This window comes from Acanthopagrus latus, chromosome 23 (genome assembly GCF_904848185.1).
Source record: "Acanthopagrus latus isolate v.2019 chromosome 23, fAcaLat1.1, whole genome shotgun sequence".
Classification (NCBI taxonomy): Eukaryota; Metazoa; Chordata; class Actinopteri; order Spariformes; family Sparidae; genus Acanthopagrus; species Acanthopagrus latus.
The window spans coordinates 20,058,707-20,074,954 of NC_051061.1; the positions used below are offsets into that span (position 1 = coordinate 20,058,707).

At 43.6% G+C, this 16,248-nt stretch overlaps 1 protein-coding gene and 1 long non-coding RNA gene across 15 annotated transcripts in view; one reads left to right on the forward strand and one right to left on the reverse strand.

Moving 5' to 3' along the window:
• On the reverse strand, nt 1-12,681 carry LOC119014418. Its single transcript, XR_005072968.1, has 3 exons — nt 12,597-12,681; nt 613-778; nt 1-94 (listed from the first exon to the last, which is right to left on the reverse strand). It is a non-coding gene; the product is annotated as an uncharacterized LOC119014418 (long non-coding RNA).
• elavl3 (ELAV like neuron-specific RNA binding protein 3) overlaps nt 7,115-16,248 on the forward strand; it is an 18,505-nt gene continuing 9,371 nt past the window's right edge. For 6 of the 14 annotated variants that reach the window (XM_037089574.1, XM_037089575.1, XM_037089566.1 and 3 more), the window contains exons 1-3: nt 7,116-7,527; nt 14,318-14,537; nt 14,628-14,731. In XM_037089574.1, coding sequence (XP_036945469.1) covers nt 7,519-7,527; nt 14,318-14,537; nt 14,628-14,731 — 333 coding nt within the window. In that variant the 5' untranslated portion in view covers nt 7,116-7,518. Of the gene's footprint in view, nt 7,528-14,317; nt 14,538-14,627; nt 14,732-16,248 lie in introns of all 14 variants that reach the window. The other 8 variants (XM_037089564.1, XM_037089567.1, XM_037089568.1 and 5 more) reach the window with 2 other exon arrangements.

Genomic DNA, 16,248 nt, shown 5'->3' on the forward strand with positions numbered 1-16,248 from the left:
TGCCCACAATGAAGATCCTTGCTGCTGCAGTCATCCCCCCCACGGTCGTCTTATTCAGTACCCTTCAGAGCTGCTGCAGGTACTCGGCTGTCCTCTGGACAGGAGAGATGTGGAGAAATGGAGAGAGGGGAGACAGAGGTAATGTTAACCTTGCGTGACAGAGGTTTGGCTGTAGCTGAGCAAGGACGTCTCGGGGATATATGTTTATGCATGGAACAGCAGTCAGAGCAGCGTAAGAGCTCGCAGGAGGCTTGAGTCTGGCCCATACGCACTGCTAATGAAAATAAATGAAGCTCACGCTCTCCATCTCCCCCCTATAGAGGCACGCTTCCATCACAATGCCAAAACTCATTTTTCTCTCTCCGCTGCTCTTTCTCTGTTCCTTGAATTCTAATTTATTGTGCACTGGTGCTTTCCATAATGGATTTGTATATAAATGAAATATAATCGCGGTCTTCTACTGGCATTCATAGGCACATACATCTCAAGACATCTCAAGAAATATGTGTCTAAAAATATTTACCATTTGATCATGAATTACTAGGGGGAGATATATTGTGTGTGTGTGTGTGTGTGACATTGCTGTGTCCTTGTATAGAAAAACCCACCTACCATAAGTGGGCTGAACCCGTGCCTGCTTTATCCTTCTGTCCGCACCTTCCCTGCCTGCTTCCTTGCCTTTCTGTTCATCGAAAGCTTTCAATTCCTAGATCGGCACTATTGTTTGAGCGCCCAGCCCCCACGGCAGCGAGAGCCCCCACCACCACCACCATCACTGCTGTGTTACCAAAGAACAAAAGAGAGAGTGTCAGACACCACCCACTAGATCTCTTTCACACCAGAGCCCCCACCTCAGTTCCAGATGGGGTTGCCTTTTTTCAGGGTTTCTCTCAACCCCAAGAGTCCTCCAAAATGGAAGCCCCCACCCCTCCCCCCGGAGCTCACTACTCAGCTGCCCGTCATCCACCTGCTCCGCCGCCACGCGCCCGTGGCCAGGGCACGTCCCCTCTCACTCCCGCCCCACCAGGGAGTCCTATTAAAATCATTAACCACTTTTTACTGGGGTTTGCTTCCAGGACATTACTTGCCAGCAGTAAAAAAAAAAACTTTAACAACATTAACTCCTAAAAAGGAAGGACAAACTTACAATCTGTCTCCTGGATAAAAAGGAAAAACAATTATTGACAATTGAGAAAAACGATACACATATACAATAACTGAAAAAAAGATAAAAGGTGATGGTTTTTCTGCAATATTATTTGACATATATTTTGAAAAGAAAAAAATAAAGAAATGATCAGACGTGTAATTCTGGGTCTTCTTAGGGTCAGCAGCTATTAAAGCAGGAAAGGGGAATTACACCAGACTGAGTAGCGTAATCAATAATGCTAATTCTAATCTGCATCCTGTGGTGGTGTCCTATGAAGGGGCAAGCAGATGCTCATTTGTTTGTTTCCCTCAAAGCATCAACATGTAGCATCTCTGAGAGAATCTCTGTCTCGACCTCCACCCCTGTCTTGACCTTTCCCCTCCAGGGACAGAGAGCGAGGTGTAGCAACAGGACACATCTGCTACGAGGCAGCTGTTAAGTCCCCCTCATGTTGATCCTACAATCAGGGTTGGGGAGCTGGTGGAAGGCTAAACGTCATCACTAGCTTAAATTCTGCTTAATTGCTACAAAACATGCAAACCTACACCTCTCGGCGTTCAGCCCTCCTCCAAACATAAAACAGAATATTGACTTAATCTTATGGAAGAAAAAATTGTTGCATTTCTATCCGTGTGCACTAATAAACTGTCATCAAACTGAATAAATCTTGGACAGCAACACATGAAGCTTTGCCACCAGTATGCACAGCCACACTTTCTCCTCTGCCTACATTACACGCATGGATGCATGCTACGCTGTCACTCTCTAACCAAGATTTATGGAAATATGCGCTTCCAGCTCCACTCAGTGCAGTGCACAGTGAACACTGCTATTATGGCATTTCATGTTTGAATAAATGCAGATATATGCAAATAATAAGTTTATTACTTCTTTACAGCACTTGCTTTAGACTTTTACAGGTTCTGTGCTGCAGGAAACAACCAAACCCCCATCACCACCACCACCATTACCACCACCCCCATCCCACCATCATCCTCCAGTCCCTGAGGGTTCAAGCACCCAAATCAATTGAAAGAAAGAAGAGTGCACTGTGGTCCTCCCCCTACATCTGTCAGGGAGGGAGAGCAGGAGGGGCCGCACTCATGGGCCGTACAGAGGAACAATATCACTCCATCTGTCACAAACCGTTTCATCTCTGATGGGATGAAATATCGCTCACAAATACATCTACCTCTATATCATCTATGTGTATTAGCTTACTGGTGCCCAAGCCTCTATCAATTCCCAGAAGCATACGCAGTGGCTTTTTGTCTCGTATTACCTTCCTCCCACCAGCCAGCCAGCACTCTGCTACCACCTTGCAAATTATGCTTTTAAGCTAAACAGCACGTTAAAAGAAATGATTCCACTTTACACAGTGAACCAGCAAACGAAAATGAAAGACTACCAAGTAACAACATTTGCATGTAAAAAGTTCCAGAATTAATGTGCAGAGCAGCAAACCTGAAAGCTTAATGAAAGAGAACGCACATATTGTATCTGAACGAAATACTGAAAAAAAAAAAAAAAGTGAGATGCAATCTGCTAATAACCAGAGAGCTCTTTCATATTCAAATGGTGCTGCTGCTGTGTTTGGAGGATGGGTGTGGCCGGCTGATTCTTCTTGCCTCCTGAGCTGTCGCGGCTTTGTGACGTCCGCGATCCCATTTGCTCTATCAAATTATGCTATCGGACTGGTCACTGTTCAGTGCCAAGGACAAAATGACAACCCCGACAATACACCCACAGTGCTGCACACAGATCTCCGACAAAACAAGGTAGCTCAGTGATCTAGTACGCTGTAAGAACAGCACAAAATGTCCAGGCTGTTTACTGGAGGGAGGAATGAAAAACAAAAACCCATATCCCCAGGAGCCATCATGCATCTCTCTGAGCAGCAGGTAGAGCTGCAATCTCAGTCATTCATATTTAATTCCACAAGAGTTTCCGGCCAGACTAATGTGCTATTGATTTCAAGTCTCCTATTACTGAAACAGGGGAGGGCCATGAGGGGGAGAGAGCTGGACTAAAGGGAGTGAGAGCAAGAGATTGAAAGATGAGAGGAGGAAGGATGGAGATGGAGGGGGAAAAATAGTGTTGCTAAACCTGTGATTTTTTTTCTAGCAGGCATTATCATATTCCCTTTGGATAGCTCCAGTTATCTAATAATCTGCCTTACCCTGTTAAGTTAAAAGGGAACCAGAATTCTGCATGAAAGCACAATGAGTACATTTCAGGTTGAGGCAGGAAATGTGTTTTATATTATTTATTGTTCATTACAAGTCAGAGCGTCTGGAGATAATCGTGTCACAGTTCATGAAGCTAACAGGAACAGGCATGCTTGCACCTCTTCCATTCGTTCATTTTGTGTCTGTCACTTGTTTGTTTTTTTTATTTTCATGTCAGATAGAAAAAAAAGGCAGCAGGAAAGGAAGACGGAGCGAGAGAAAAACAAAGAGAATGTCTAAGAGCTATGTGTATTTAAGGTCTCTCCCTAGATACCGACCCAGACAGGACAAAATGAAAGATTAATAACCATGGCTTTATATCTAAAAAGGTTTCGTGTAAAACATGTTTTCTGTAAGAGAGGTTTGTCCTGCTCCACCCAACCTAAGAATGATGATGTTCTGATTAACACATATTGATATATACCTGTGTGTGTGTGTGTGTGTGTGTTTTCTTCCCTTTTATCAAATGATAAGAATGTGGCACACGAGGATTGCCTGAAAAGGCACATACTAACAAAAGACAGATAACCGTTCACTGAGAATTAAACAGGCACATGGAAAGCAGAATATAATCCATAAATAAAAAGATGACAAGAGCGTCTACTTCAGAGACTTCCTCCCACCAGCCTGTCTACTCTAATAATAGCCCAGAGACAACACATCCAGACAGACAGAGAGAGAAAGATATAGAGAAAGAGAGGAGAGAGACGGAGAGAAAGTGCAAGAGTGAAGCCATGAGGGACCTCAAAAGAAAATGCCAAATAATACATACAGGCTTGAATTAGGCCGGTTGCCATTATCAACAAATGTCCTTTTTTAAAAGAGGCTAATTTAATTTTGGATCCTTTCCTGAAAGCAATAACTGCTTCACTGCTGCTGCCACAAAACCCTGAATTGCCAAGAGCCAGGCCTAGTGGAGAGACCACTGAATTAACCAGACCTGAGGCTGAATCATCCTACCCATCCCCCAGATACACTGTCATAGTGTCACTCTCTCACTCTCCCTCTCTCCCCCCCCTCTTTCCTTCTCCTCCTCTCTCTCACACAGGGCCACTACCTTACCGCAGGGCAATGGCAACAGGCATTCATATTGACGTAATACTACGAGAATAATAATGATGCGAAACAGAAAAGGCCCGGCTGAGGAATTCAGTCCTAAAGGGATTTTGCAATTTACAAAGTTAAGTGTCAATATATATTTACTATACAGAGTTCAAATACATAATACATTAGTAATTTGCATCCTGCCGGCATATTCTTGCTGTTGCTGTGTAGACGAAATTGTGAGATTAAAATTAAAGTACACTATGTAAAATGTAGCATTTCAACTGTTTTTCTTTCTTTTTTCTTTTTTTTTTATCAAATTCTCCTCCTCAGCTGTTCATCGTTCCTCTGTGGCCTGATCAACTTTGAAATCAGTGAACTCATTTCGCAAATGCTTAGAGTTCATCCCTCTGGCACCGACAAGCATTCCATGATATGCCATGAAAAAAGGAACACTGCAACAAGACTCGTAATCACCATGAGTGGAAGAACCCTTAACAATAGGAAAATAATCAGTAGAATAACAAAAAGCCTTTTAGGCAAAACCAATGCTTGATCCTTTGATTCAGTTATGTACAATAGGCGCTTCAAATGCCCTCTTACCCACATGGAGGATTCAGCTGCAGTGCTACTAACCAGGGCTCTAATGAGGGGCCACAATTAAGCCCATTTATTCACATTAAGTGTGAACTGTGAGTGGGGCTGCAGTCAGTTGACAGACCTGGGTGCCTTTGTGTTACAAGAGCCGCTTTTATTCAGCAAACAAAGACGGAAAAAACACAAGCACCTAATGACCGAATCTCGCTGGCTCTTCTTAGACGTTCATATACACAGGCAGAAACACACAAACACACGTGTGCACTTGCACACATACACACACATACTCTTCCTCCTTCTCAAACAAACTGACTCAAAGGCTCCAACGCATCCAGGCTGAGTTGAGTCACTGCTTGACAGAACGGTGGGGGCGGGGTTAAGACAGACTGACAGTGGGGCTCCATCTCTATCCTCTTATTAACGCTTAACGAGTGCTTTCCTCATGCAATATTCATCTCCACTAATATCATCCAAGCTCTGAGCCGAGCTTGCTACTTATGTAAGGCAATTATGTAAAATATCAGACAGGGCCCATGTTCAAAATCTGACTGGAAGAGAGCTACAGGACAATGACAGAAAGAAAAAGAGGGGGTATACGAGAGTGACTGGGAAGGAGCGACTGGAAGGTGTGAGAAACAGAGAGAGACATACAGTACGAGGACATGAGACGGTCAAGTGTCCCGCTCTGTATCTTCATCTGAGTACAGACTGATGTCCATCCACACTTCCATTGAAGGCAACTGGTCAGTGTCAATAACGCAAACAATTTCCTCCCTCGCACCAGAACTCCTTACAACCAGAGACGTCTGAGGACTCCTCAAGGTCAGTTGGGGAGAGCAAAGCCGAGAATCTGATTGTCACAAGAGGGCTCACATCAGCACCACTCATCGACAGATGAAAAACACACACAGGACATTAATACTAAACAAAGCACAGCCTCCATTCACCATCTCATTTCCTCACACGAACAGCAACCCTAGACTAGTATACAAATAAACAAACATACACTGATTTACGCACACTTGCGCGAACACCCACCCCCCCAGGTCAAGGCCCTATGGGGGTCTGCACAGAAATAGGTCATTTGTCACACATGATGTCCCGGGGCAGGGGATGCATTATAGATGAGTCCAAACAGCATGTCTCAGTGAGCACTCACCACACAGCTAGACACAGGAGGGAGCAGCAGGAGGTGGGCAGTGAGGGATGAGAACTCCTCAGGAAGGGGATGTTGGGATGTTGTAAAGTAAGACAAAAATCACTGTGGGCCACGTTTTCTGTTCATAAAGCAAAGACAAGAGATCATTCAGCACAGCCTGATCAGAGCTACAAACTGCACCTTTCTCAACTTCCCACTGAATAGACATGAATTAATTCAGGGGGTATCTAATTTGTTATTCTCATGTCTGCACCTGACCCTATAGCTGGCCATCTGCCTTGCATTTGAGGGGTCCAGAAATCATCCACTCATTAGCTGCATTATGGATTTAATGCTTTGTTTCTAGCCTCAGTTCACACCCAATTATTGCATATTTTGTGTCCTTTCCCCCACTGCTCGAATTCTGTGATTGTCAGCTGAGAACGTGGACTCGAAAGTGCGCAAATCTACTCAAAATCGCTTTTATTTGCAAAGAACAAAGGCCTAAGGAGTGAAGTTGTTTGCTATGGTTTCGAACTGGTCCTAAATGGAGAATGAGAGAGAAAGGAAGGGGCTGCGCTGAGGAGGAAGTGAGTGCAAAGTATGGGGAATGAGAGAGACAAGTCTGCTGTCTTCTGCTGCACCCATCTGTTCTGAAAGTGCAGGTGGAGCCCTATTCACTCCGCTCTGCGTGTGTGTGTGAAGAGGGGGGCAGGAAGAAAGGAAGGGCGGCGAGAAAAAGGGAGTGGAGAGATGGAAGGGCATGGATGGGAGAGGGAGGGTGGTGGGGAGGGAGGGAGGGATGGGTGGGGGGACTCTTGGTGATCTCTCCTGAAGGGGATAATGGGAGAGGAGCGCATTGCAATGGCTGCCATGTAGTACCCTCCCTGCACAATTAGCCAATCAGCAGCGCGCTCTGCCAGCCAGGAGGATGCATAAAAGAAGAACATTGCAGCAGAGGCACAGAAGGAGACTGCGAGAGGAGCAGGGAATTACACATAAAAACAGCAGAACCAGAACACCCTCCCCTGGACACACCCTGCTGAGGATCACTGCTTCTCTTTTTTTCTGTACCATCGCCCACGCCACTCGGAGAGAACGCTCTCCCATCATCATTCAGTAGAAAACCCCTTTCTCCTCATTTTCATCCTATAGAGGACACCTACAATCTCAGAGGGCTGAGATTCCCTGGCGAAGATTGTATTTTTTTCCTTTTTTTCTTTTTTTTTTCTTTTCATTTGGACTGCTGACAGAACATAAGGGCCATATAACATAAAGGCCGAAGAGCACACAGAGACTCAGCATTCAGCTTCAAGACCAGTGCAAAGACGGACCTAGATTTCTTTCATTGTACGTCAAGAATGGTTACTGTACGTATGACTCTATTTCTCTTATATTTGTGACGGGGAGGTTGTAGCAGCATGCCTAGTGTATCTCAGTCCCTTTATGTTAGATTTGTTATGATTTACTATACATGTACACATGTGATGTAGCCATACAGAGATTTATTTCATGTCTTACTGATGTATCTGTACTGGAGACTGATGTAAATGTAATTACAGCTCCGTGGCTACGTCCACATGCCAAAACACAGGTGAACTCGGGGATTAGTGCGCTGTGTTTTTGGTCAATATGCCATCCCATACTATTATGATAGGACTGGCGATCGATAGAGGCAATTAGCAGTCTCATACTGAGTGATGCGCCACGCCGGCTGCGCTCCAGCCTGCAGTCATCATCAGCGATGGATAAAGTCTTTATCCTGCCATTTTAGAAAGCACAGCCTTTAGGTTTATGCTTCACGGCCACTCCGACCGGCTGCGTGTCGCTGCGTTTGATTACACTTCCGAAATGATGCAGGAGTCGAGATGTAGGAATTCCGCAGGATTACAGTGATGGAGAGGCAGTAAGGCGATGAGGCGGCTCGGCTCGGTTCAGTGGGGGGAGGACTCGCTTTCTTTGCCTCGCACAGCACAAGGATGCTGGAGACGGGTTTCTGAGACAAAACACGATGCCTCGGAGGCTGAGGGCCCATCCAGCAAGGCAGAGGGAAAAAAAAGGGTCGAGTCACTCCGGGAGGGGGAGGGGGAGGAGGGAAATTACGCATCCATCGGTTTGCATTGAATCAGACAAAGTCCAAATTCCTCAGGGTTCTCGTTGCGATGCAACCGAGTAAATGGGCTGGAAATCTCAGAGGCCGCGACAGTCAGGACGCGCACGGACATCTCCATTTTAAGCGCATTTTCTCCAAGTGTATCACATCGCATACGTACAAGATGGCCATGCTGGCATTGCGCTCGTCGGATAAAAGGAGATGTGAGCGGTGAGAAATTAGCTTTGCTCTGAGCCGACGGCCGGATTGGGCGTGTCTCTTTGGGCTGGAGCACCAAACGAGGGCCTTGAAGCCTCAAAAGGCCCACTACGCGTTACCTCTTGACACGAATTACGGTTCACAACAGATAGTTCACCTAAGCAGACCAATTCAGAACTGACAGATTTACATGAAATTATAGAAGAGAGGGGAATAAACACGAAATCAGCAGCACGTTTGCTGACTGCTGCTCGGTCCAACGAGCACGTGTTAGAAAAAAAAAACCTGCTTATTAATGTGAAATATACATAATCCATACAGTATTTTATTAGTTTAATTATAATAACTGCGGGATTATCATTGAGAATTGTAATTACATCCTCAGATGGTGAAATGTCTGGCTGAATAGTAGGAATACAAAATATATTATTTAACACACAGAAGGAGATGACGTGAGAGGTGGAGATGGTCCTTGAACTATTTTAAAAAAAAATCTCGTTTACTGAATTTAAAAATAAGTCCGAATGCTGCTCGGAAATATGATGCTCATAAAATGGAGGTGGACAGCACGTTGTTTCGCCATCTGTGCGCCTCGAACTGTCCACTTGACACGTTTCGGTGCCAATTTTAGCGTCTCTTTGTTGCACATTACCTATTGTCCCCCTGCAGACCTAAACACATTCCCACCGACGGAGGCTCCACATGGTCCGCAGTCCTCCATGCCTGTACCGCAGTGGCAGGCAAATAAAAGCGTTGAGTCAGATAACCTATCCAAGGCACTTACACAATTCAAGGACAAGGGCAGCCGAGGCCCTCACTGTACAGCAGACCACACAGCTGCTGGATGTCCCGTTAAAAATGCAGAATTAAATGTAAATCTTTTTGGCTGATTTAAAAGAAAAGGCTAAAGGCCATTTTACAGTTTGTTCTAAATACAATAATTAAAAGACTTCATGTTATGTTATATTAGCACAGTCAGGACGTGGCCTGTCTGACACACATGAGGCGATAAATGCTATTTTGTTATGTAAGCGGTGATTTGGCTCCTGTTGCCAATTACTTCATGTAATTATCAGCAACAAATATAAAGCCTGTTGTGACAAAGAGACACACTACTTTTCTTTTCTCTTCTTCTGAAAATCTCACACAACGATGGATCATTTAATCTCACTGCACATGGCACATAAAACTAGATCTTCATACTGATTCATAATTTTACGAGACTTGTGAGGAAAAAAAAACAACATTATTTCTTCGCCATTCGCCACTGATTAGTGTTTATAACAGAGGCCATTTTCGCTTAAAAAAAATAAAATAACATAAAAACCACCTCTCAACATGAGTGGAGTTCTGCTGTAGAAAATAAATCGAATTGCTGGTTTTTATTTGACCTATCATGGCGTTTTTTGACTTGTGGCTGGCAACTGTAACAGTCATTGTTCCCGGAGAGTCCTGCAGCCTCTGGCCACGACACAAAGCGCCACTGTTTACATTAATATTCATAGTGCTGCCATAGCCTCTGCGAGGGAGACGAGGAGGAACGGGTGGCTCTTTTGTTTGGTCGTTTCAATACGTTTATTCAGCAAAAAGGCGCTCCGGTTCATGAATGCCTGCAGAGCTCACAAGTCTTCCTTTTTTTTTTCTTTTTTTTTTCCTTAAAAAAGGGGGGGACTTAAAAAAAAAAAAAAAAAAAAGGAAACGTTGAAATCGAGGGATTTTATTTTGCATCTGCCATATTTTAATAGGCGTTTCTGTGATTTATCTATTCATGACTCGAGGTGGAGCGTTTTTCAAAGTCAACAGAATATAAAACATTAAACGAGTCGGTGGTGTTTTGCTGGTTTCATGGGGCCTGTGTGGCCTCAAATGAGACCGTCCGAAAGCCACTCCCTTTTTCAGCACGCTGGATAGCGCCCCGCATGCTACAAGGACTTGCAGGACAGATTTGTCTCCCCGAGCCTTTGACGTTGTCTGTTCCCATCTTATCAAAGCCGCACATACTCAGAGAGCTGAAATCTTTTAGAAATCTTTTATTCTTAGTCTGCAGAGCGGAGAATAGGATGGAGCCTCAGTGCATGGCTGACATGAGCTGTGACTCCTGTCGTCCTGTTGTTTTACAGCTGCCACCATGATCCCTTAAGCTGCAGAGAGTGTGGCTAATGCCCTTTGTTTGGGATAATCCTGTAATCTGTGTTATTTAGAAGGCTCATTTACACTTCAGCCTACCATTCAGTTCTGATTCATGCCTTCCAGAATAATAATAAAAAATCTTTATATAAGGCATCATAATGTGGACAGCAGACAAGGTTATATATTTAAAGGATAAATCATTATCGTCTTTGTGAGAGCTGTCAGTTGAAAATATCCAGGTGGATTTCTCCTGTGCTCATCTTCATTGATTATTGGTTTTGTCCAGACAAAGACACACTAAAATACATGTATCGCAGGCATACAGCCAGTGAATTTAAATCTACACTAAGCCTAAAATTCCCAAACACTTAATCGTTCTGCTGCGACTGCATGCCAAAGCAGAAACTGACGGTGACGTGTCATATCTCACATTCAGGGTGGATTTCTGGCGATTCTAAGTGCACTGTAACATGCAACATGACACAATCTCACATTATCAGTTAAAATGGGAAACAGTTACTCTTCTGTACATTATGGCCTCCGGCGCGGTGCTGCATTTGGAGCAGAAATAAATTGGGAAAGCTCTTTACAGGCATCAGAGAACACAGACTGCATTTACATTCAGTCATGTAATGCTTCTGTGTTTTGTAATTTAATTGTGTACAGTGTAGGTGGTACGTGTGCTTGGCAGTGGAGGCAGGGCTCTCGTTTGCGTGCAAGTCTGGGTTCATGTGTTTGGCAGTGGAGGCAGGGCTCTTGTTTGCGTGCAAGTCTGGGACCATGTGTGGGCGATGCTGATGCAGAACATTAAATATTAAGGGAGATCTCACAGAACCCCAAAATAGAAAAAAGCAGTGTGGGACACATATTCCAACCCTAACAACTGGAATCCTTGAGAGTCTTTCACAAGATTTATATTAATGTGCCGTGTTTCTGTCCTTATTAGATGCTTAAACAGAAATATGTTTGGAGATGAAGGTCCACAGCCATATTTACACCCAAGACATGGTTGCAAGGTTCCCCTGGAGAGAGCGTCTTTATTGTCTCCAGCAGACGAAAATGTCTGGAGCCTATAGCTGGAGCAAATCTATACAGGGCGCATTGCGATTATTCATGCTACTGTAGGCTTTACTGCAACATCACAATGATTTATTGTGTTTTTACATCATAGTAATTGGGTTACTGCAATCCAAACTAGACTATTTTGTTGTTGATGTTGCTGTGTGATATGAAATATGACGACTCAAAGATGAAACAATCCTCTGCGTTTCTTATCTTTTCTTTTTGTTTCAAATAACTTCAAAGCATGCTGTTTCTCTCTGTTTCTGCGTGGAAATCTTAATCTTAGTTGCTGCTTGTGTCAGCCAATCTCGGTGCCCAGCCCATACTCAGTGGGTCTGTGAATTATATAACTTCACACTGTTCACTGGGGATGTGTGTTCTGCCACGCTGAGGGTTATTTCAGTTGGCAAGTCAAATTTGCCCTAATATGTTTTCCCTTCAAAATGCTTTTGTCATATTTGGGACACATCCAGTGGCTCATATTTCTGTTCGTCAGATGCATCACATCACATGAAAACCACACTGGGTTAATCTTATAATGAATACAACATAACTGCTTGATTCCACCTTTTTTTTCTCAACACATACATGTGAATCGTATCATAATTCATAATGGCACGAAAAAGAAAGTTAAAAGGCATTTGAGCCACGCATCAAAATCTTGACATGATCTCTATCTACGCTGTGCTGCCTTTGTGCACAGACGTGTGTCTGATGTATTTTATTTTTAGTCTGTCTTAACTTTGTCACTGTGCTCCTCTTCCCCTTGTCATTATCAATTTGACTTACTGATATTTCCTGCTTCTGCAAGCATGAAGGAAAAATGGCTGACCTGTATATGTGCTCCTAATAAGCACAGACTGAACTACACGCTGGGCTTAGAGTAAGGAAGCCATCCAGCCATTAGAAACAATGCAGTCTTTGAGGGGCTGTTACCTGGGCAACCTGAGTGGAGGTGAGGCTCAAAGCGAGACAGCAGGTTACAGAGACGAGGCAGAAAGGCAGGTTAGACAGACCCAATCGCAGACCCTAGAAAAGGAGACAACACATGAAATGTCACGAAGATTTGAAGGCACAAATTCACTCTTTTAGTAATGTGATGATAACACAGAAGCAGATAACCCATACATTAATTTAATTTAATTAACAAATGCTAAAATGAAATCATGCCCACCTTTCTTTTGGAATCAAAATGAAGCTGGTTATGATTTATTAGAGGAAGACGAAGAGCGAGATTGACTTAATGCTTAATATTTCTTTTATGGTATTTCTACATCGAGTGAGGAAATTCCCCGAATACAATTTTGAAATAATTCTCAAGGTTCATTAATTAATGTGCCTTTGTTGCTTTGCACTGCACTGCAAGACCCCAAGAGCTTTAGAGGAGTTTCATTTAGCCTTATTGACATTCAAAACACCCACGAGTTAGAGATCCTCCACAGCTTGAACCCACTATCCGACATAACAATTTACACTGTGGCACTAATGGCACACTGCATTCAAACTATTTAGCTGAACATCTTACACCTTTTGTTTGTGGAAAGGAAAAGTGACCTCCTGCACAAACACATGAATGTAATGTTGCAGAGGCTAATTTCAGCTGCACAAGATGACGCGGAGAACTCAAGTCTAAACATTCACACTTTATTTTGATAGGTGCAATAATCAAACATGTCATCTATGAAGTAAATGATGATCAATGTATGCATTATAAGATAAAATATGTCAAATTTAAATAGTTTATATTAAGCGTGAAGCTGTTGCACATTTCCAGTTCATATCTCTTTAATATTAGATTTTTTTTTATATAATTAAAATACAAATCTGTGCTGCTGCATAACATCAACATGACTTTTTATTACGACACAGTACTTCATTTAAATCTGGATTTTGTTTTCCTTTGCTGGCAGTCCATGTAGATTTCTAGAAATAAGTGTGAGGAAAAGGAAAGTGGAGCAGGAAGTTTTGTTTCTGACCACACAGATGTTCCTTGAGAATCCCCTGTGGATTAAATTAAGCAACACTGTGTACTCCCGAGCAACACAGGAGACACAAACAGCACACTGTGCATTAACCCACACTCTTACTCCACTTACAAAAATAAATGTCAGATTAACACAAAGAAACTTTAACATAGTCAGAAGAACAAACGTCTAATCCCTAACTTATTTTTCCACCAGACCGTGATATTCCTCGGCAACAAATCCATTTAACAATGCCCCTCTCCCTTTTGTCCGTCATCTCATCCCCTCACTCCCCGAGCCTCACACACCACCACCATCACTATTATCCATCCCTGTGTAATGATGTAATGGTGTTTGACCCTGGAAGAGAGTTGGGGGAGGGGAGGAGTTGGGAAAAAGGACTGTGACATCTGCAGGACCAGAGGCAGGGAGCGAGAGGGGAGGAAAGATGGGGTGAACGTGGGGGAAGGGAGATGATAAATTAGACCTCGTATCCGTCTCCGTTTTTGCAATGCTGATTCCTGACCTTTCCTCTGACAGTGACAAAGTGGACAGCCTGTCCGCGCGGTTGTGTGTATAGCTTATATATGTGTGCATGTATTATATGTTATACTATGAGCACATGCAGATTTATACAGCCACCTTTTGTGTCCCCTTTGAGAATTATGAATCTAACTCCACCCTCTTCCTCAGCAGATAATCAGCACCATGGAAACCCAGGTGTCCAACGGTCCAAGCGGAACCAGTCTGCCTAACGGTCCAGTCATTAGCACCAATGGCTCAACAGACGACAGCAAAACCAACCTGATCGTCAACTATCTGCCTCAGAACATGACCCAGGAGGAGTTCAAAAGTTTGTTTGGTAGCATTGGAGAGATCGAGTCCTGCAAGCTAGTCAGAGACAAGATAACAGGTACAACACTGACTATGATGGACAAAATATTGTAACAACAACTGGTTTTGAGAATCACTGACATCACTACGGGTCTTTCTTTGTCATCAGGTCAGAGTTTGGGATATGGCTTTGTAAACTACGTGGATCCAAATGATGCAGATAAGGCCATCAACACACTCAATGGTCTGAAACTGCAGACTAAAACAATCAAGGTGAGCAGACCTCTCCTCTGTATAATAATCGCTCTTCTTTTTTTTTTAAATTCTTGACAGTGTGCTAGACAAAAAGAGAGGAAGTGGAAATTTTGTCAAGGGGGGGGTTGTTGAGAGAGGTGGTGGCAGACGTGACAGAGGGAGGGGAGGAAAATGGGGAGGAGAGGCAGAAGGGAGCGGTGGCTAGAACAAAGAGAGTCAGAAAAAGGGTAAAAAGGGAAGGAGAGTGGAGGTCAGAAAGCAAGGGGCGGACAGCATGCAGAGGTTATTGTGATGGAAATGTAATTAGGAAGCCCGACTGTGGTGCACAAGGGTCAGTCCAGGTTACCCCATCTGCCTCCAATCTAGCCTAATTAGGGGGCTTCTTTGTCCCAAAATCAGATGAGGGAAAGAGGGGGCTATATTATTAAACACTACTTCCTCCCATCCCCCTCGACCTGATCAAAGTAGATCAAAGATTGAGACAAACTGCAGGATTGAGAAATCAAATCTCTGAAAGAGCAGAGCAGGTGATTCTCCAACAGCTGTCCATGAATGGGGACGCTTATTCTGACAAACGACTGATCAAACAAGCTATATGTAGGAATACCAGATTTGGTTTGTTTGTGGAAGAACATATACATATATATAAATATATAGAGATTTATTTATAATGTTATCTTACAGCTTGCACATGAGAAATTACTTTACTCTGAAAAAAAGTGTCGACTGTCTCGGCAATCATTATGCTACACTGTTAATCTTATGTTGTAGGAACCATTGATGATTTTGTGTAGAATCACTGACTAAAATTAACTTCTTTAAATTTTATTTTCAAACTTAAAAAAAAATGAACCTCCTCTGGTCAATACCATAGTTTTATCTCACTGGTTTGGCTTCAATAGAGAGGGGTAATGCGTTGAGGGAGGGGGCAGCAGTAGAAGGGTAGGGGGTAGCTCTGAGAGCAGAATGCCAATGACGGGATTAGAGGCCATATGGGCTTCAGGCACCATCTGTACTGTGGGAGCGACAGGGAGAGGGTTAATTATAGGGCAGCCTCTGCTCCCCGAACACAGCAACTCCCCCCTGACTCGTCCAGAACACCCTAATCACTGCACCACACAACCCTCCTGCTCATACAGTCTGTCTGTGTACACAATAGACACTGGTGCTTAGTACTGATGGATGAAATCAGAACACCTGTATTCATCTGACGGACAATATAAGAAGTCCTTTCAATTCACATCACAGGTTTCCCTGTGCCTTTGCAAGAAGCACATTTTATTGCTTCAGATAGTTCTAAATTTCACAAACATATATATTTATGGGACACACACATATGCATGCAAAGAGAGTATGGGTGTAAGTGTGTGGACGGTATGTTTATAAGTTGTCAAGGATCCCACAAGTCTTGTGATGCACTTACATTGTTTGCTGTTTGCCAGTGGAGCCGTTCTCCCCCAGAGGATAGAAACAAAGGAAGGAGGCAGGACAGGGAGGGCAGCTCGGCCTATCTCAGACAACACTCACTCTGTCTC